Source organism: Poecilia reticulata, unplaced genomic scaffold (assembly GCF_904066995.2).
Source record: "Poecilia reticulata unplaced genomic scaffold, P_reticulata-male-v2 Scaffold_66, whole genome shotgun sequence".
In the NCBI taxonomy this organism is placed as follows: Eukaryota; Metazoa; Chordata; class Actinopteri; order Cyprinodontiformes; family Poeciliidae; genus Poecilia; species Poecilia reticulata.
This window is the reverse complement of record NW_027675164.1, coordinates 32260-54632: the sequence shown is the minus strand read 5'-3', so window position 1 is coordinate 54632 and position 22373 is coordinate 32260. Positions and strand designations below refer to the sequence as shown.

Here is a 22373-nt window from a genome sequence, read left to right as displayed (position 1 = left end):
ACTCCACTTGTGGGAATACAACTTGAGGGCCAATCACAAGTTAAGACACACATATAAACCAATGAAGGCAGAGATCTCCTGTAAACAGACCCATGATTAACTTTGATGGATCTAATATCACTGTCTGGTTTGACCTTCACATTTACACATGATCTCTTCCTCTCTCCTTCAGTTGCCTCAAACTCTCCTGCAGCTTCGAAATAAAAGACGACTTTCACACAAGTGAACTCTGACACTGAAGAAGATTTGGTGCATTTTTCCAACAACTCAAAACACTTTAGTGTATGTAATCATTGTTTCCATGTTCTTTTTACCTCAAGATGACATTTGCTGATCTTCTGTGTACGGAAAGCCAACAGTGCAAATAGTAAGTATTGCCCTTTGATAATTTTTTCTCATTTTGTCATATTGCAACCTCAACTTGTATTTAATGAAACTTTATGGTTAAGAAGTAGAAAATAAATGACGGATGCGCTATTTTCTTTAATTATCCATTACAAAAAAATTCAGGAAATGTCAGACTTTAGACAGAGCTTCCAGGGACAAGTTAAAGATTTTAAAGATATAACATTAACAGGACTTATTTACAGTGATAACATCAGAGAAACATATGAACAGTGATGTTTTTCTTTAGGTGGTTTCAGGAGATAATTTTTAAATAATATTGATCAGAAAAAATGTGTACAAAATTCTTAGCAATTCTAAACTAAAAGAAGACATGTTGTTTGTTAAGTTGAATAAAAGAGCTACATTTGCTAAAAGCCACTTCAAAAAAAGAGGAACATGCAAAAAAAACCCCCCAATAAACAGAAGCTCCTAACCATTCAGTTTGATCAGACTAAATTTACAAAATTAAAAATTAAATTACAGCTGATGTTTCATGTGACCATGAACTCAGAGATCATGAACTCAGAGGACTTTAAATGTCATATTTAAAGTCCTAGACAGGATTAAGCTCATTCCACCTCACATTATTTTAAAGTTATTGAAACATTTGTTAAGGAAATTCATTATTTTTGGATGAGACCATCAAAATACTCTCCTAAAAAAATTCTAAGCTTTCCATCATGTTATGTTATTTCGTCATGAAAAACATACCTGGAATGTTGCCTTGATTCTCTCATGCATATTTGAGAAATCCTTTAATCTCCATGGAAACCATTCAGCTGTGACAAAACGCCTGGGTGGACCAAGCCCTGCCTTCGAGGATGAAGCTCCTCCTCTGTGCTGCAGTTTTTAATTTTCTAAGTTTCCCCCTCACAGAGCAGCCTCTTCCTCTCCCTCCACTCAGCTCCTTCAGACTAGCCAGCAGCAATTGGCAAACACCTGAGCAAACATCGAGCTTATTGTAGGAGCTACTTCTCAGTCTAAAGTTGGTAAAAACATTGTTAGACGGTTACTAGAGAAGCCATGTCATGATAATTTCCTGAAGGTGGAGTTTCAGAAAGAGCCATGGTTTTTAAAGAGACAGAGACCCAGTTTAAAGCCTTTATATATCGAATTAAAATTTCTTTAAAGTCATAAATGCCATATACATCATTTTTACATGAACTGAAGGTAACGTAGTTACTTGATTGTGCTATAAAATGATTTGTGGTTAAAAATTACATAATACTGCTCCTTTAATTTCCTGAATATTCGAGTCACACAGAGAAACAATATTAAAATGTGATTAATTAATGCAAAAATGGTTGTTTGATATAATATGAAGAAATAGCTGAACTTTGTGTTAAAGACAACAAAGACAAATCACAGAGTTACAGCAGAAACATTCTGGTGCTGATGTGTTTCTACACTTATAAAATTTTGAGAATATGGCAAGAAGTTGTTTCTGTGATACAGTACAATAACTAGATAAATACCTCAGATCTCCATAAAACAAGACGCATTGTCTACTGAGTTTCCCCTACTACACCTGCTGACTACCTGTGTGACATAAAAGCACCAGTTTTATTTAAAAGGTGGTGCTGTGAGCTGAGAGGTGTGAATCTGTGCAGTAGATGCAGGTTTCTGGTGTAAAATTAACCTGGAGGGACTCGAGGTTCGATCTTCAGAGAGAGCTCATACAGAGTATCTTCATCCATTACTACGGTCTTATCCAGCAGGAACTGAGTTACCTGGACATTAAGTAAAAACTGCTTGAAGAAATAATTGTATTTTTTTTAAATAAATAAACGATTATTAAAAAAGGCAAACCTTGGATTGGTGCTCTATCCTGTAAGGAGCCTGCTGAAACTGACGAATTTCCTGGATGATATGAGAGATCTGTAGGAGAAGAGATAGCAACAAAAAAGAGCTTTTGAATACCATTAAATCTTGATTTATAAAAACCATGATACATTTTTATAAAAATGCACAGAAAATAACATTTTCTTAAACAGAAAAGTATTAGGTGTAAAAATAGATTGACATTTTTAAAAAAGTTTTTCCATTCATCTTAATTTTTCAATAACTAGAACCTCCAGCGCAAATCTTGTAGACACAAATAAGAAAAGAATCGACTGGGCATGTCTTATGAAAACCTTTTTATGCTTTGTGTCCATAATCATTTACTGATCCATTTTGTTTTTGTTTATTAGTGAATAGATGAAATTAGAAAAGGCACAAAAGTTTGTTTTAAAAAGGCGTTACAATAAGAATATAATGTTTTTGTTGCCCCTCGCTAAATCTAAGACATAATTTGTGTTGATTCGGCAATTTTCATTGTTCTACCATATCCCCAAAAAACATTCATAGACACCCTACTTTTAATTTTAGAGAGTATAAACCTCTCTAAAATTATGGTAGTAATTTTTTTTATCTTCAGAAAATAAGCTGGCCCTTCATAAAATGTATTGACAATAAAAGCCAAACTGAGTTGTGTTTTGGGCTGTAAGACATAAAGTCTCACCATTCTCATCTTGGAGAAGTTGACCAGTCCGTCCTCGGTGAAGTTGGGCGTTCCCTCCTCGATGAAGGCCAGGTCAGTCAGGTACATGCCGAGGTACGGCACACACGGAGGGTTGCAGCTGCGCACAAGGAGGTAAAAATGATCTCATCGTGGTGTCAGCATCATTCTGTAGGGCAGAGCGTGAATGTCTGTGACTGTCGCTACTTTTTCAGCATCTCTCTGAGATTTTTGAACCTTCCCTCTGATGATACGATCTTCTGAAGCCGGTCCATCAGCGCCTTGGTCTGAAAAATAAAAAAAAACAAAAGATAAATCGTAATGTTGGAGGTTTTCTGTGTGTGTAAGGTAATGTTAGTACTGCGAGCTGATTCAGCTAAACTTGTTTGCAAACTTTAGCCCATGTTTTCTTCAGCCTGTAGATGGCGCTGCGGTTGAGAGCAGAGGTGATCTCCAGCACGCCGTTGTAGTTGTTGAGGCAGCGACAGATGTCGGCCACAGCCAGCCACTTCTCTATGGATCCGGCCCGAGAGCCCACGTCGCTGTGGGTCATGATCTGAGACACCACCAGGTTACTCATCTGAGGAGATTTCACAAGACAGAACAATCTGATCTGCTAAAACTGTTATCCACTAAAATTTGATAAATTTTTACCATCATGTTGGTCTGATTCACAAAGCAAGAAGCAGTAATTGTATAATATAAATCCCCCCAGTGTTTGTTGTTTAAAATAAATCAAAGCCACATGTGCCAAACTCCAGGCCCGTGGCCCAAATTCTGAATGCTGCAGGTATTTCTTTGGTCCTCTAGATGGCATGGAAAAGTTTTGGAACTTTTCCATGTCATGGTTCCCCCAAACAGCTTTAACCTTTGACCTGGAAACCCTTTTCAAACCTGCAGCAAATGTGGCAAAATATATAAACTCTAACTTGAAGAATGTTTTTCTCACTTTTATTCACAATTCTATATATCACAATAAGAACTAAATCAAAAAATCGCGTGATAAATTAAAACAAGCTCAATAACCATTTGCATGATTAGTTGTTTTGTGTCTTTTCTCTTTCTACCAAAAACTGGATGACAAAAGTCTTCAGTTTGGTGTTTTTGTCTCAAACAGAACTTTTTTTTGAAGGACAATTTTGTTTACAGATATTTCAGGATTCATTCTATTTGTTATTTATGGTGTTTTGTTTATTTGTTTTGGATATTAAAATGTCTTCCAGTTCCAGTGTTAAATGTTCATTATAGTTTAAAGTTTGAAACGGCAGCTTATGGTGAGTTTTCTACGAGGGTTTCTTACATCATTAAAGTGCTGGCTGGTCTTCATGATGTATGGAGTCCTTTCAGTCTTGTCCACCTTCATCCAGCCCTGACCCAAAAACTCCCTGAGTGGACAAACAAAGGGAGATGGTCAGTCATTCTGAAAGGTGATCCTTTAATGTTTTCACATGATACATTTTATATATATATATATATATATATACCAATGCAACCAACACAACAAATACAAAATTAAAATATTAGTGTTTATTTTGTATTGGTTTTTCAGCATATATAATTTTCTGTTTGCAAATGCAGCGGCTGGAAACCTATTTTGAGTAGCTCAAACATAGATGTGCACGTTTATTGTGAAAGCAGCAGGTAAATGGGTGTACCATAATGTCTGGAGATACCGCGCACTTGTATATCGTGTGCTGTGCCGGCTGGAAGCAGAGCCTGCTAGCTTTACCACGGTGCTCCACCACCAGTCTGTACGTCACCAATAAAATGGTTAAAAACATTTAATCTATGAACTGATTTTCCATAATTTATTCTATATATTTAATGTACTGTGTTTTTATTGTCACCAACTGTGTGTGTAACGTGTTTCGTGTACTGAGGAGCGATCAGAAACGCCATACACATTAGACGTGAAGCAGGAAGTTCTCGTGCCTCATCGCTCATGAACCCAGATATTGTAACTCAACAACTGCAGAGTAAGAGACAGTAACAGGGAGCTAGCCATGTAGCTGCGCTGGTACAGAGAGCGAGAAAGATGTGGTTTTGAGTTGTACTTTAACGGTTTCTCCCTTTGCTGTTAAGCACAGCACAAAATTAATAATATCTACATGTTTAAGTTTGATTGACATAACGGAATTATTCTGCGGAGGCGGCACAGCTACGGATGGCATGTAAAGGAAGAGTCTTTATGCCCTCCAGTATTGTACGGATGCGCATAATTTCCTTACGTAAACAATAACATCCAGGGGTGTAGATTTGTAAATCCAATTATAATTAAGTCGGAGCCTCGCCAGCTTTAAAGATCATTGCACAAAATGTTTTTTGCAGCTTTGCATGCAACAATTAAACATTTTTTGTGTGTGATTATCATATTATGATCATTTTTTAATGTTTGTGATGGTAAACCATACATGGATTTAGTTTATCTAAAATAGCCAAATTAGTTTTGTAAAGCAAGAGATGGTTAATGTCTAAATTGTTTATATTCATAAAGGTATGTTAATGATTTATATTTATATTTTTATATTCATAAAGGTATTAATGAACTGCCTTGCTGTACAAACATTAGCATTTTTCCGCCCTTGTCTATATGCTTCAAACGGTTTTCGGATTGCTGTTACAGATCCTGAACACAAAGGAGATGTTTGGACTGATTTGCTCATATAAACTAACTACTTCAAACAGTTAGAATTCAATCTCTCCCTTTGTGTCTCACTCACATGATGGTTGAGCTGCTCTTTAGAACTACAATGACTGAAGGTCAGAACTACAACATGGCAGAGCTCTTAGATACCACAAATTAGGGCTGAGCTGGCATTTAGACCTAATTGCTGTTTTGGGCATTATATAGCTGGACTGTTACACATTGGAATAATGTGGCCATTAATCCAATGTGTATCAAAATGAAGCTTACTGAAATTTCAAAATAAAAGCCTTGACATTTTTCACATCAAGTATTTCCTCTTCTGTGCTTTATGTGACTGGTTTAAACAAACTACTGTTACACATTGAATTGGTGAGGTAGTTAAAAAGAAGCTAACTGAAAGTTTCAAAATAAAAGTATGCATATTCCTCTCGTGTTAGTGCACCGCCATAGGCGGAGCAATAATATTAGGTTATTATTAATATATTAAGTTTTTAACCTTTTTTTACCTCAGGATAGTGAACTGCCTTGTGCAGCAACACAGTTTATTAACATTAGCACAAATATTAGCATTTCACCCCCTTGATTATATGCTGCAAATGGTTTTCGGAACAGTCTTACAGATCCTGAACAGGAAGGAGATGTTCGGACTGCTTTGTTCAGAAAAACTAACTGCTACAAACAGATAGAATTCTGTGTCTCACTCACACTAGTTGAGCTGCTCTTTAGAACTACAATAATTGAAGGTCAGAACTACAACATGTCGGAACTCTCAAATAGCACACATTAGGGATGAGCTGGAATGTAGATCTGCTTGCTGTATGGGGTATTATATAGCTGGATTAACCAAACCACAGTTGCACATTAGATTAGTGCAGCATTTTAAAATGAAGCTCACTGAAAATTTCATAATAAAACCTTGAAATCTTTTACATCAGGCAATTGCTCTTTTGGGCATTATGGGACTGGTTTAAACAAACCACAGTTACACATTTAATTAGTATGATCATTCAAATAAAGGCTGGCTTTCAAATAAAAGCCAGCCTATTCCTCTTACATCAGTGCAATGCCGTAGGCGGCCCAATAATATTTACTTTTTTTTTTTCCTCAAGATATTGGCAAAAAAGGTAGCACTTCACTGCCCCCTAGTGCACTGCCTTGCGCAGCACACACACAGCAGTTGGCTGAGAGTCTAGCATATGCAAAGGTGCTTCAGCAGACCCACATGGATTCTCAGTCATTGGATGAAAAACAATGACATCAGAGTTCATCATTGACATGTGATTGGTTGGTTGATGTGTGCCCATTGGATAGCACTTATGTCTTTATAAATAAACCCCGCACCAAACATTAATATTTCTAATGCTGTATTTAAAAAATCTATATAAAAATAAATGCATTAAAATATATTCATTTGATATTGCTTATATGCAACATGTTCATATATGAGGAACATAAAACAGACTAAGAATTTTTTTTTCTTTATTTCATTTCATTTTTTATTGTTTACACACAAAATAAGACATAAATGCTTGTCCAATTCTGGACCATCTGGCAGTGTATTTTTGTCGAAACATGATCAAACAAGCTGCGTTCAGGACAGGCCCAACATCTCTCCTGTAGCGTGGACCTGACGTCTCTTCCTGTAATGTAGTCCTGATGTCAATGAGCTCCTGGTTGGAGGAACTTGGGGTCCATCCTGACATCAGCTATGAGTCGGTGCCACCTGGGAATCCTCCCAGGTGGCATTCTGGAAGGATTCCTAGAATGCCACCTCCTCTGCTGCCAGTACTCTCTGCCTTCTTCCATCAGATGTCAATACAGAACAGACAATCATTATGATCTATAGGCATCTTTTAGTCATTATGAAACTACAGTGAAATTGTTTGGCAACTTCCAGCTTAGTATGCACACATAAGACATTAAAACAAACAAAAAAACACATTAATACATTCTTACAAAAATAAAAACTTAATGAAAAGAGAAAACACTTGGAAACAATTGGAAGAAAAAGAATTAAAAGTTGGTAATAAATAGTAAAACATAGTTCAACAAACTGAGGCTGATAATTTTCTTTGATGGATTTTAATAAATCACAGAACTTTAATCATTCAAGGAATCGTGACATCTCTAGATTAGCAGTAAATCTTACCTGCTTCTTTCTTTAGCTACATCTGGATGACTGGCAGTAGGTCCTGGATGCAGCTGGAAAACATTTTTGTGCATTGTCAATACATAGCATAATTACATTATTTACATAAACAATATTGAAGCATAAAATATAATCAATATTATAAAATAGTAGATACTCACACAGTTGCATCTCTGTCCTCATCACGATATCAGAACGTTCCTGAAGAGTCTGATTGACACAAATGTGACTCTCATTCAGTGGAGTCTGTGGAAATAAATTTAAAATTAAAGAAATATTGTAGCAAATATATCTCTTTCTTTAAAATACATACGTAAATAAATTAAAATTATTCTCAACCAGCCATTATACAGTCGGAAATCAACGCAGTGATTAATTATACATACCGGCTTCATGGCTCCGTCCTTATATCCGTCCTTCGTCTGCCATTTTGTAGATCTCTACTGCTTACCACACTCTGCCTTGCTATACTGCGTTACAACTAAATAAATAAAATAATGGGAAGATCAGTTTTCCTTACAAATATGCGAGTGTTCACTATTCACTAAATGTGAAATCATAACGTACTGAATTTCTTTTCTTCCTGGTGGACTCCATCAGAGCTCCTCTGCACCGTGGTCTGAGGTCTGGCTGGTTCTGCTTGGCCATTTTTCAGGTCTGAAAAAATCAAAGAAGATGCGAGTATTTTTAAGAGTTCAGAACATCACATGTAATAGATTACAATACAAAATCTCACCCTACACTTGTTTCGGCATTAAGAAAACGACAGACCGCTTTCTGTAAGAAACTGGCCTCACTCGTGCTACTCATAAAAGCTTTCTTACCGTGAGTTCGGTCTTGTTGGACCGCCGCGGTGTCATCTGTTGTTTTCCGCCGGATCATTGCTTAATATCAAAACGATACTGAAGAGGTAACTCCGTGAAATAGGACTTTTTACACCATTTCACACAACGCACAGGTATTTTCGTTCATGTTGGCTGTAGGCAGTTAGCACTCGTTACCACCAGTGCAAATCTTCCTCTGGAGTTTAATGGCGGCTGCTTGACCGACTATGAAAGCGCATTACTGCCACCAACTGGACTGGAGTGTTAAATGAAAGTTGACAGAAAAAAATACATTCCAAAAGTTATTTTTTCAAAAGTTAGGTGACAGTATATTTTATTTTTATTATAATTAATTGCTAAAATGTTTTAGATGTATATGTTTATTTACTCAATTCTACTTTGAGCTGTCTCCTTTTTAGTTTATACAGAATATGATTCATCCGTGAGTTATATTTAGTGCTTAACTAACAAAACTTTGACAAAAGAATACAAATGTTTATACTCTATCAGAAGGTATCACACACTTTCAACCATTTTGTTCTTCAATTTAAACTTGAGAGTTAAGCAACTGAATACTGATTAATCTGTAGTTTCTTAAGTCCTGTATTGTGATGTGGAATGACCACTACCACTCCAATATAGCATGACTGGGTCTTTAAAGCAATCAGTGAACATTAACATTGGTTTGAATATTATTCACAGAAATACTTTATGTACAATGAACCACTCTGGAACATAGTTTTTATTGTTATTTTGATTAAGTTGTGCAAGTCCTCCCATCACAAGATAAATCTTCAGAGGAATGTCAAAATAAGATCACATTTCACAAAAGTCTATTGTATGTAATCATGCATGTTCTTCTTTTATATCATCAATTCAACCAAAACTAAGTTTGTCATTACTCCTAACACATGTAATATAGATTTTAATGGATAAGATAGATTGTTTTAATATTCTTTCTCCAAACATACTTCTTTATGGTGAACAGAAGGTAAAAAAGGATTAGCTACAAAATTAATAAGTGTCAAAAGGCGGTGCACAACAGTTGATTTGCATGGCACTCAGCAACTTCATTTGCTGCCATGTAAAACCTCAATAAAATTAATTGAAGTCTGTTTTAGAAATGTAAAAAATTGTAAATAAAGGTGGTCTGCTGCTATTTTAAGGTAATCTTCTTTTAGATTATTATTACTTACTGTTTTATGTGAGTTATTTTACCTGTTGTAGCTGCTGTTATTTCTGTAATGCTTGGATAGAGTTGGACAGATTTTATCCAAACAAAAACCTCCTGGGACCGATTGATAGTACAGTAGTGGCCACAGTATGACTGTGTACTCATACTGTGTACAGTATGACTGTGTACAGTATGACAGTGAGTACACAGTATCACTGTAACAAACAAACTCACACTGACAGTATCACTGTGTACTCACTCATAGGGAATGCTCCTGAAAACGATGTGATCCAGCAGCGTGATCTGCTCTGCCATCTCCATGGCTGAGAGGGATTCGAAACACTCGGCTTTAGGACTCTCCGCCTTGTTCACACACAGACACACATCAGCTTACTGTGTGGGAACCGCAGCATAAAGATTGCTAACAACTTTAAATTTACAGGAAGGATCACTTCCTGGTGGACGTTTAACAGGGAAAGAGAGAGAATTATCCTTACAACAATGAAATGCAGAAGTGGGCAGCTTTTCTGTTTCATTATAACAAGAGAAGTCATTTCAAACTTTGTTTCATTGAACGCATTCAGTGAAGCGTTTCACATAAACTCACACTGACCATCTGCAGTAGGTCTTCTATCTTAAGCTGAGTGTCGTCTGGTTCATTCTGACAAATGGCACTGCAAAGCAAACCGCAGTGTCACTTTGAAGATACATCAAGGAAAATTTTAAATATCTAACATTTGACAGCAAAGTAATTACAACAAATGTGTAAAAGAAACCTCTGACATTATGAAGAGGTTTGCCAGTAAATAGTATGCACCTTAAAATGTTGGTTGCTGCTTTTCTTTCTTGGGGCAGAAGATCTGGGTTTCGCAGCACCTCCTCCAGCAGATTGATCACTCCTGTCTTCAGCTCACCGTTCAAGTCAAAGTCCTGACAGAGACACAGAGACACCACATACTGCTTCGGAATGACAGCCAGTTTAAAATCCATCAAGAAAGAAGGAACGTGGTGAGCAAATCTGGTAGAAAAACTAATGAAAAAGTGCAAAAACTATTAAGACAAGTGCGTTGCAACAGAAGCATTAATAACTCACACATACAAAACACTTGTTGGAATTACACAGTTTTACTTTAATCTTATTGCAATGACATGATATTAATATTACTCAGATTCATGCTGTGCTACGCAGACACTCTGTTCTCATGAAGGTTGACTCTCCTCTAAAATTACTTTTTTAAAATAAGTTCTGATAACAATTTCACCATTTGGGATCACTCAGGGATGGTGCATCAAACATTTAGTCAAGGATAAATTTAGCTAGATCATGGACAAACTTCCAGAAAACTGCAAAACAGCTGAAACACTGGGTTCCTTTAAAGCCACCTGTTTAGAGATGCTTTTGAATCATCATAAATGGAGAATTGACCAATATATTTGATGAGTATGGATGACTTTAACAATCAAAATGATTGTTATTGGTTTTGTTTTTCACAGTTGTGTTTATGATTTTTTTTTAAAGTTATCACAATGAAAAGCACTTTGCTGCTGAAATCCGCTACATGATTGATTGATATCATGGCAATAGTTGCTTTGTCCTGATTCAGTTGCACAATGAGAGTCTTACACCTTTCATCTCACTTACATCTTCTGTACTCAAAATGGTGGACATCAAAAGTGACACATCATAAATGTAACAAGACTTGATGTTTGTACAACTTTGTTAGTTGCAATTAACCAACTTGGACACCTCAACACTAGAAGAGCTTCACATTTAACTCATCAATATAGTGTTAGAAACCAAACCAAATTTGTATATTTTTCCATTCACTTTAATAATTTGTGACTGTGGAAGGTCAAAAACACCTCGTCCTCCTAAACCAAGAGCTGTTTTTCTTACCCAACCCAAACAAGTTTACCTTTCCAGGCAACATCAAGCTACAAAAATAGCTCCTTATATAATCTTAGTCAAAAATGATAGTTCTCTGAAGCTCCCTGGGATGAGGCTGACCTTTCTGCGTGCGTCCATGGTGGGAAGGACATGCAGTGCATAAAAGCACCTCTGTCACAGAGAGCAACAACAGAAGAAGAGACGCAGTGAGAGCAAAAGCAACCAGCAGCTTTTTTAGACATGCTCCTCAAAGGGGGGCTGTCTATTTCGGCTGTATGTGAAAAGCACTGAGGGACGTGTGGCATAATTGCAGCCATTTATGCCTCACCCTACAGGCCCTACCTTTGTTTTGCCACATTAGGAAACAAGGTAGAGTTAAGATGTTTGCAGTTTAATCAAAAGTTTTATTTAAAACTTTTGAATTCAGTCCATTTTGCCTTTTATATCTTTCCACAACATAATTTGCTGTTTGAAAATGTGAATGAGATGGAAGTGCAAAGTTAATAGCATTTTATTATGGATGTGCCAGCTCTCCTTTAGCTGCTAGTTGAGTAGCTAACCGCCTTTTCCCCACTAGCACAGCAAATACACCCCTTTACCCATTCTCTGTTTTTTCACTGAGGACACACCACAGCTTTCCTTGTTCTGTGGAAACTTTCACAAGAGAAAAGTAAGAGGTTGTGTCTGGCAGCTTAGGTAAAAGAATTTCAATATTGTTTGATTGTCTGTTTTAAGACTAACTTAAGCACCATAAATAATAATCCTTCAAACTGCTGTGACACAACCAGGCTGGTAGTCCTGTGGCATAAACAGTGTTTCATAAGGTTATAAAGAGTCATTTTAACACAAAAGTGATTTTACTGTGTTTTGCTGGAATTTTTCTTTCATTTCTTTTCCTCAAGCTACACAGAATCATCTTTAAAAATATGCTAAATATTCATTTTCTCAAAAACTAAATTCTAATTAAGCTAAAGGTAGCCATTATTGATTCACCTGTTTGATTTTGTAAGCTAGCTTAAAAAATCCCTTCTTCTCATAATTTTAATGTTGTTATTTATGGTGCTTAAGTTAGTCTTAAAATAGATTGAAACAGCAAAACACCAGATTCTGTTGGTTTGTATAAGTCACCATCTTGGGAGGGTAAACACACTCTAAAGCCGCCTTCTTGGTTTCCCAAATACTAACTAAGATCCATCATTGTAATAGCTGATAAATAGATTAAGAATCAATTGTCCAAAAGTTATTATTTATGGAAGCATTATTTTATCAAAATAATGTTTTATCTTTACTTCTGCCCTGTGCTGTGAACTGGTTGTTCTCAAATTGGTCTTAAACTAATCTCAAGACTAAGAGTACCAAATTAGAGCTTATTTGGTGTCCTCTCCAAAACAAACCTTCAAGCACAGCCTACATATTCATACTGGAGTACAATATTACTATAGCATTCTTTGAGTTATTTCATGTTTTATTACATATTTTGGTGTTACAATAATACAGTTCAAACTACTCTGAATGAGTCGAAAACTACCTTGACCAGTGTTTGGGCAGAAAAGATAGATTAATTTCATCAAACTAGGATGAAACTAAAATCATCCTAATCCTAGTGCTAACTCAAACAAATGCAGGTTTGACTAACTCTGATACAAGGAAAATCCCCCAAAACAAACGAGAGGTTATCTTGTTAATTATGTTTTTGCTAGGATGCATACATTACTATAGTCTGACTGTTCGAAACAAACTGTGGATATGGAAAGTGTTTCCTCTTTGACTCACCTGGGAGTGTTTAGAGACCCAGTGCCGCAGCACATTGAGGACTCTGTTGGTAGCAGCTTTGCAGATGATGAATTCCTTATCACATGTTTTCTCAAAGTTACTAAAACCTAGAAAAGCAACAAAAAAGAAAAAAATATCCAGATATAGTTAGCAAATACCTTTGTGAATATTGTTCTTTGGTTATGTGAAAATGACTTCAATCCAGACACACATATTGAAGAAAACTAAAAACATATTACTAAATTTTTCTAAATGTGATATTTTTAAAGTAATTACTATATAATAAAGGAAGTAAATTATGTTCTGTTTGTATTTCCTTTTTCATTGTAGCTTGCTTAAGGCTTCTAAGCCATCGATTTTAAAAACAAATGTGCTTTTAAAACAATAAAGGCTTCTTAGCTCATTAGAAATCTCCTTCACAGGCTGCCACTTCCTTCCTGTTATCTTTAAGTCATGGTTTTTCAATCTTTTTGAGTGAAGGTACATTGTTTTATTTGAAAAAATCACGAGGCACACTACCAACCAAAAATGTAAACAAAGATACTCTGTAGCCGCCTACATATGTAATTATTCTTATCAAAGTGTCTTGAATAGGAATCAAATGAACACAAAAATGTATTTTTATCACATTTTACATTATTTCAAATTGCACTTAACACGTCCACTTCAAAAATACACCTGTACAGTGAAACAACACTGTGGTGTTGTTTTACATTTAAAGAACTTGTAGAAAACGTCAAAGTGTTTTACAAACTAATCCACAAGCATCTTTTAGCCAGAGTACAGAAAATAATTTTATTCTGAATGAAGCAATAATATTTGGAAAACCTTTCACTTTATATTCACTGCTACAATATGAAGAGTTGCATGTACAAAATGTCAATATCTGTATATTTTACCCACCTGGTGTGAAACCTGTGAATGTTTGGATGAAAACAGCTGATTTCCTGGCAGAAATTCAAGAAAGACAAAGCTCTTCCTCTACAGTTCTCAATTTCTCTGTGGTTTTAGTTTTAATAGCAGCCTAGAGAAGCTCACTTCACACAGATATGTTGTGTGAAATGGACCCATGTTCTTTCCAACTACTGCTGAGCTTCACTATCTTTTCCATCACTGTCGTCACAGTCTTGCTAGATACAATGTTCTCACCGCTACCTGTAACATTCATGCATCACTAATTATCTTGTTTTAGTGTAAAATGCCTACTGCCATCTAGTGGTAATAAAATTACATGATTGCGCCGCTAGTCACTACTACAGCAGAGACACTTGAAGATGGCATTATTTGCAGATAATTCATTTTCAAAAAATATTTTAAGATCAATTACCATACTATAGAGCACACCATACTATAAACCGCTGGTATCTCTGCTGCTCTTGGTTTTCCATAAGGACCCAGCTGCATCCTAATATATCTGCTGGATATGGGGTTAGGGTAGAGCTGGAGGAGTGTGAGTGCTAACTGTTAGTGTCTTCCTACCTTTGTGGATGCTGTGCCTCAGCTTCCCACTAACGTCATCCTCTGCAGCCGGACTATGCTCTGGGGAGCTGGGGCCCTGGCTGAGGTCCAGTGGGGCCCTGGTAGAGGTGGGAGGAGGCGAGGACAGCCCGGAGATCTGTGGGAGGCTGGAGGAATGCATGGCAATGGGCAGGGGCGACGAGAAGCCGAACGGCAGCTGGTTGGAGCTAGGCGGGGGACAGGACATGGAGGAGCTGTGGCTGGAGGTTGGGAAGTTGGCAGCTAACAGCAGTGGGGTGGTGGACAGGTCCAGTGCCCCAACCTTCACGCCCACCGGCAAGCTAAGGGACAGCTTGTGGCAGTGCACCAGGGAGGAGGTGCCGGACGGAATGGAGATGGGAGGCGGGGAGGAGAACTTGCGGCAGAGTCTGCGGGATTTGTTGTTCAGCGGGTCGGATCCCCAGGCTCCCTGGTTGGTGGTGAAGAAAAACTCCAGAGACCTGAAAGAAACCAGAGTGGTCAGTCCACAGCCCTGACCAGGAGAACCCCTAATCATGACAACACTTCCTCTGAAGGAGTGTGCTATAGACCAGTGTTTTTCAACCACTGTGCCACGGCACACTAGTGTGCCGTGAGTGATCATCAGGTGTGCCGTGGAAATTATCCAATTTCACCTACGATACTGTATATTCGGACTATAAACCGCTACTTTTTTCCTAAGTTTTGAACCATGCGGCTTATAACCCAGTGCAGCTAAAAGAACACGCTAATTTTCATTTAGAACAACCATATACCAGCAGCAGGCACGACAGAGAAATGTTTTCAAACGCATATGATGCAGCTTTTAAGTTGAGGGTTGTCGATCTGGCACTACAGGAGGGAAATAGAGCCGCTGCTCGGCGTGAATAAAACCATGGTTCAGCTTTGGAGTCGGAGGGCTGCATCCTTAATATATCCAGCAGATTTATTAGGATGCAGCCCTCTGCTGGGTCCTTATGGAAAACCAAGAGCAGCAGAGATGCCAGCGGTTTATAGTATGGTGTGCTCTATAGTACGGTAATTAATCTTAAAATATTTTTTGAAAATGATTTATCTGCAAATAACGCCTTCTTCAAGTGTCTCTGCTGTAGTAGTGACTACAGTACTACTACTACTACAATCATGTAATTTTCTTACCACTAGATGGCAGTAGGTACGGAGCATTTTACATTAAAACGAGAATTAGTGATGCATGAATGCTACAGGTAATGGTGAGAGCATCTTATCTAGCAAGACTGACGACAGTTATGGAAATGACAGTGAAGCTCAGCAGTAGTTGGAAAGAACATGAGTCCATTTCTCACAATATATCTGTGTGAAGTGAGTGTAACCTGGTTGTAATTTTCTTATTATAATAACACAAAATGTCTTTTTTTTTGTTATTTTTCTTGTTCCTTATTTTACTGAAACACCTCTGTCATTGTTTTAACCGTGTTACTTTAAGATTGGAAGCCCCTCCCTTTTATTTCTTCTTCTGTGGTATTGTCTTTAAATTGCTTGCACCCCTTAGCCCCTCCCCTTTTGACATGTTGTCCTGTGGGAGAGGTGTGTGCTTTTTATTCTTCCATCTAAATACATTCAGTTTATTTGTAGATCTATTAAGTTAATTTTCGTTATATACTTTTGTTTGGTGTAGGAGTTGGAGCGGGCAGCCTTTATCACGATCTGTTTTGTCTTTGTATTCTCACCAGAAATATACCGAGAATCATCCGCTTGAAACATAAACTGTCACGGTCCATTAACTCAATAACCAGCACAACGGTTACATGAGCTTCTCGAGCCTGGCTACAATAAAAACCAAAAACAGAGCCTGAGAGCTGTGGAGGAAGAGCTTTGTCTTTCTTCAGTTTCTGCCAGGAAATCAACTGTTTTCATCCAAACATACACAAGTTTCACACCAGGTAGGTAAAATATACAGATATTTACATTTTGTACATGCAACTCTTCTTATTGTAACAGTGAATATGAAATGAAATGCTTCCCAAATATTATTGCTTCTTTTATAATAAGAAATGTTTCTGTATTCTGGCTAAAAGATGGTTGTGGATTAGTTGTAAAACACTTTGATGTTTCTACAACTTCTTTAAATTTAACACCACAGTGTTGTGGCTGTTCAGGTGTATTTTTAAAGTGGACATGTTAAGTGCAATTTGAAATAAGAAATGTAAAATGTGATAAAAATACATTTTTGTGTTTATTTGATTCCTATTCAAGACACTTTGATAAGAACGACTATACATGTAACAGAGGCATCTACAGAGTATCTATTTACATTTTAGGTTGGTGGTGTGCCTCTGAAATTTTTCAATTAAAACAATGTACCTTGACTCAAAAAAGGTTGAAATACACTGATTTAGACTGTCATGATGACTCTGTCATATACATAATATAACATTACCGGTACTGAACATGAAGGTGTTTGCATAAATATTTAACACTGTACTCATGAAATGGCATTCAGTAAATAATGACACTTTTAATGCAAATCTGCTTTAAATGTGTCAACTTATCATGAAATGTGTCATTATTCACCAAATAATGCAAAGTTGACACTTTTAGTTCAAAGTGGCATTAAAAGCCTTTACTTTGTATTTAAAGCGTCATTATTTACCGTAATGCACTTCATAACAACACTCATATATACTGATGAAGACTCCTTCATGTTTGTGACAGCGTCGTCATGTCAGTCTTATGCACACCACTTCAGATAAAGTGTTACCCAAATCACTCCCCCAAAACCTACTGATGGTATTTACTTGGACTGGTCCAAAGCCAGCTGTGTGATCTTGAGATTGAAGTCGGGACAGAGGGACATGACGGACAGACGGTCGTATGAGTGCTGCTGGATCCTGAGGCATGGCAGCAGTGTGAGAAAGATGAAGGAAGGGGAAGTGAAGAAGAAAAGATGGAGTGAATGACAGGATGAAGTGTTAGGCGTGAGGAGGACAGAGACACAGTGAGGACAGATGAACAGGGTCAGTGGGAGGAGCATCCTCAGTGTTTTTGAGTCCTGTATACCTCCCAGGAATGGAGGTGAAGGGTTTCTTATAGATGTCGGCCAGTTTGTTGAGGACCACGGTGGCCGTGGTGAAGATCCGGTAAGTGTGGAGGAAAGTGTTTAGGAAATCGATGGAGAGGAAGCGCAGGTCAGTGAGGCGCTCCATCAGCCGCTCCACGCTGGCGTATCTGATCTGAGGGACTTTACAGGAGTTGAGCGTCTTGCTGAAGCAAATGTCGACGTCGTCTTTATGCAGCCTGGCGTCGGACCTTGGAGGAAAAACAACAAATTTGGGTTAAATCCTTGTGTCTTTTATAGAAGACAAAGCTAGGACAGATTATTTCTTATTTTCCAGTTTGGACAATTCCTCTGTTTTATTATCAGGCACTGATTTAGAATAAGCAGCTCAGAATCATAAGTTTGTCTTAAAGAGACAGACATTTTTACTCAGAAAACATCTGAAAACCATGTATTATTTTACTTCAACTTCATGAATATTCAGCACTTTGTTTTGGTCGGTAACACTTTATTTGAAGGGGTGTGCATAAGACTGACATGACACTGTCATGAACATGACATAACATCATGAACATAAAGGAATCTTTATGGATGTTTATGACATGATTTTATCATGCAAAGTTGGCATTTTTAATGGACTTTCAATGCAACTTGTAAAGCAACTTTGCATTAAAAGTGTAATTTTCTGAATGACACTTCATGACAACTGTCATAAACATTCATAGACTCATTCATGTTCATGACAGATGATATGTCATGTTTTTGACAGTCATGTCAGTCTTATGCAAACCCCTTCAAATAAAGTGTTACCTTTTGGCCTATCAAATAATTCAAAATGACAAAATGTTGAAAAGTTGAAGGAACATGTAAAAGTGGTCATTTATCATATAGTTTATCATGATACATTTTTATCATAACTCTTATCATGATATGGATTTTGATTTATCATTGATAAATTCCAATTCATGTTAAAGAAAACTGTCTGTATTGTTAATTTTCTTCAATATTTGTTCAAAAATATCAATAAATATAAATACATTGAAAATAAGATTAAATGCAGTTATTGTGTGCAGTTTAGTGATACAAATAATATGTCTTTATGTGATTGGTTTCCTAAAGAAAAAGTGGGAATGTTTTTCTAGAGCAGTATTTGTGTTTGTGGGGTTGTAATTGCTGACACACAGTCATACTCATGCATTTACCTAAAAAGAAAGTAATAAATAATTCTTATAGTCACTTCTATTGTTTTCACAACAGTACCACGAAATATCATGATAAAGCTGTAAGTCTATATGACCCAGCCCAGAGCTTTGAAAAATTATTCAACTTCATTGTTTAAAATTTTCTTCTCATTGACCTAATAAATCCACCATGATGTGTTGATGTGAGATCTGTAAATCTGTCAAATGTAAGACTTTAGCACAGTCAGAATGAGATCATTTCCTCACTTGATCATATGGGGCACAGAAACTTTAGAGTTCTCCTCAAACACGTTGGTCATCAGGCCGTTACAGCGGATGTTATCGATGCACTGAAGTGGAAAGAACACACACATGCACACACCCACCCACACACACACACCCATCCACACACACACACACACACACACACACCACACACACACACCACACACACACACACACACACACACACGCACACACACACACACACACACACACACAAAAGAAAAGCAAGGATAAAGCTTTTTAGAAGACCAGCTGAAGTCTGCCATGACAGCCCTGAATTCATCTGAGTCAGTCTGTACCTGGCTGATGTCGCTGGTCCAGGCAGCCTTCTCCTGGCGGGAAGGAGCCAGGAGAACAACGGAGAAACTCTGACCATCAGGGGGCTCCACCACAATTTTTAATTCCAGGTGACTGAAGCCTTGACCTGCAGCGTTGTCTGAAACGCAACAGGAAACCAAAACATTTTCATTCTGCTCAGCTGAGCTGGGATTAACCTTGTATTGATCTGTAAGATGCCTAAATGGCTTTGTTGCATTTAATCAAAATTGTAAAAAGAAAAAACAAAAAAAACATTTTCTATCGTACCTATGAAGTTTCTCATTGATATTTGTCGTTTTTTCTAGTTAGTGTTTCTTACAGTCCTTCTTCCACCAAACGTCTTTCATTGTTGGATTCTGCAAAATTTTCTTTGTAGAAATCTGACGTTCAGTGGTTAGGTAACCACCGGAATAAATTTTAATAATTAGTAAAGATTGCAGCAGGATACTCACAGTCTTCATCACTGGCATCTAGTTCCTCAATCAGAGTGCACTCAATCAGAGACAGAATTCCTCCCTGCTTTTAGGGAAAAAAAATAACAAATGAAATATTAAATTAAAGCCTTATCAGTGAAAGAAATTAGACACAAATCTAGACTCAATAGAAATATTTTATTTTTATGCCAGAACAAATATTTTCTGTCATAATTATGAGGGAATTTTGTAGATCTAGTTGTACATTAAAGGTCAAATACAAATATATTATTTCCTCTAGTGTACAGGGATATGTCCTGACCAGATTTAAGATGACCAAAACTGTATTAAGAAAATTTCAGATTAACAGGAGAGATTGAATGTCTTTAGTTTTCAGATTTGTAAAATGCAGAGCAGGATTTGTTGCTATTCTATTGCTATTCTATTACACAGATTTTTGTCTATATTCTGCTAACGTCAAAAAGACACAATTTTTGCAATTGTTTCCATTCAAGTCATTAAAATCATTCAGCAATGATGCTAGCATGCATCATCTATCAGCCAATCAGAAGAGACGTCGGCATATTATTCAGGAGTTTGAGCGACAACCCCCGCCTACTCAGGAGCATTTTGGAGAAATTGTAATCGGTGATTTTACAGAAGAGTTATGGATTCAACACGTTGGAATGACACACAACTGATGATGTGAGAGCTCTGAAGAACGTCTGAAAAAAAATCAGAAACAATCCATTTTGTTTCTACAAGTAGTAACATCCAGCTGCTGATCATGTGACTCGTGTGATGAAAAAAGGGTGTTTCCATTGCAGTTCTGCAACATACATCTACTTCGATGCGTCCGAAAAGCAGAAAGCAGAAAACGCAATGTATGTCTTCACAGACCTGTTATTTTTTCTAAACCTGTAACTAGAGTCTGTGTAGAAACTGCTGAACTTGAAAACACTCAGATTGTAGATAGAGAGACGTTTTACCTTCAGCAGGTGCAGCTTCCCTCCAGAGGTCTGTGTACAGATGAGGAACTGCTTGGTGAACAGGAAACACTGCCTCTTTCCTTCCTTCCTCAGTGAAAGCAAACCCAGATGCACCTTACTGAGCATGCCCAGTTTGCTGCTGGACGGCAGCTGGATGAGAGAACCTGATTGTGGAGGAGAGAAGTTGTGGAAGAGTGCAGGAAGGTGGGATGGCTGAATAAAAGCTTAGAAATCAAGATGGCTACCTTGTCTCACGAAGGTCTGGCTGGTGTCTAACAAAATGTCGCAGCCTTCAACGATCATCCTTTCAGTGGCCAGATTCTTCCTGATGTTCTCCGTGTCGCTCACCTCATTGTGCATCATTCTGAAAACACAAGGAGCAGAGGTCAGTGTGTGTGAGTGTGTGTGCTTGCGTGTGTAGGTGTATGCGTGTGTGTGTGTGTGTGTGTGTGTGTGTCGCTGTGTACCAGACTGTATGACCTGTATGACCCAAACAGCCGGTTTTACCCTCAGTTCAGCTGAATTAAATTTGTTAAGTAGACACAAATGTTACAGGACATTCTGAAGAAAGAAAACTGCTAAATTTCCACCATCGAACTACAATTGAACTTCTATGTTTAGATTTTAAATGATGACAAAAAACAACATAATGTCAAGAAACGTTTATCTAAATATTACTCATGCCTTAAGTATCATTCTTTTGTGAAAATTCAATGTAATTATTCTATAAGAATGAGAGATAGATTTATTGTATTTCTAAAAAAACAGGTAATTCCTCATAACGGTGTAAATTAATATTAATAATGTTTAAAAAAAACCTCTAAAAATATTTTTTATAATATTTCCTCTACTGTTGAGTTTACTACAGCATCAATAAATATGAAAATATGTCAATTAAATATTTGTGCAGCTTTCACTGCAGTGCATTTTTCGAGTTTCTCAATAAGAACCAACATGCAACCAAATGAATTTGTTCCTGTGTGTTTAGTATGTACATACAGAAAAAAGATATTCAGTGTCCACTTAGGGTAAAATTCAGTGTCACTGAATAGTCATTTTCTTTTTTTTCACAGTCCCATACTCACTTTGACAACTCTTCCAGTTTGGATTTGGCAAACTCCAGGCTCTTGCGCTTCACATACTCATGAGGTGTGTGCGCCAGCAGGTCATGGAGGGTGATGATGAATCGAGGAGTCTAGCAGTTAAAAACATACGTGTCATAAAGAAATCGTTCAAATAACATTGCACAAATTGGCAGGCAACTTATGTTTTAGTGTTTTACCCATAGGCACAATGACAACTGCCGAGAACAAAGTTGGACTCAAAAACATT

General features: G+C 37.2%; 1 protein-coding gene across 1 annotated transcript; it reads right to left on the bottom strand.

Moving 5' to 3' along the window:
• Nucleotides 1–468: 468 nt before the first annotated feature.
• LOC145550515 (ras-specific guanine nucleotide-releasing factor 2-like) lies at nt 469–22236 on the bottom strand (the record flags this gene model as incomplete). Its single annotated transcript, XM_081604417.1, has 20 exons — nt 469–1326; nt 2027–2117; nt 2197–2265; nt 2891–3008; nt 3095–3174; nt 3270–3467; nt 4188–4272; nt 9941–10044; nt 10295–10355; nt 10499–10611; nt 13343–13449; nt 14822–15300; nt 17596–17688; nt 17858–18106; nt 19304–19386; nt 19621–19757; nt 20092–20158; nt 21042–21205; nt 21287–21405; nt 22127–22236. Coding segments are annotated over 20 exons (2691 nt in total), but the record flags the coding sequence as incomplete, so codon positions are not given.
• Between the last annotated feature and the right edge of the window lie 137 nt (nt 22237–22373).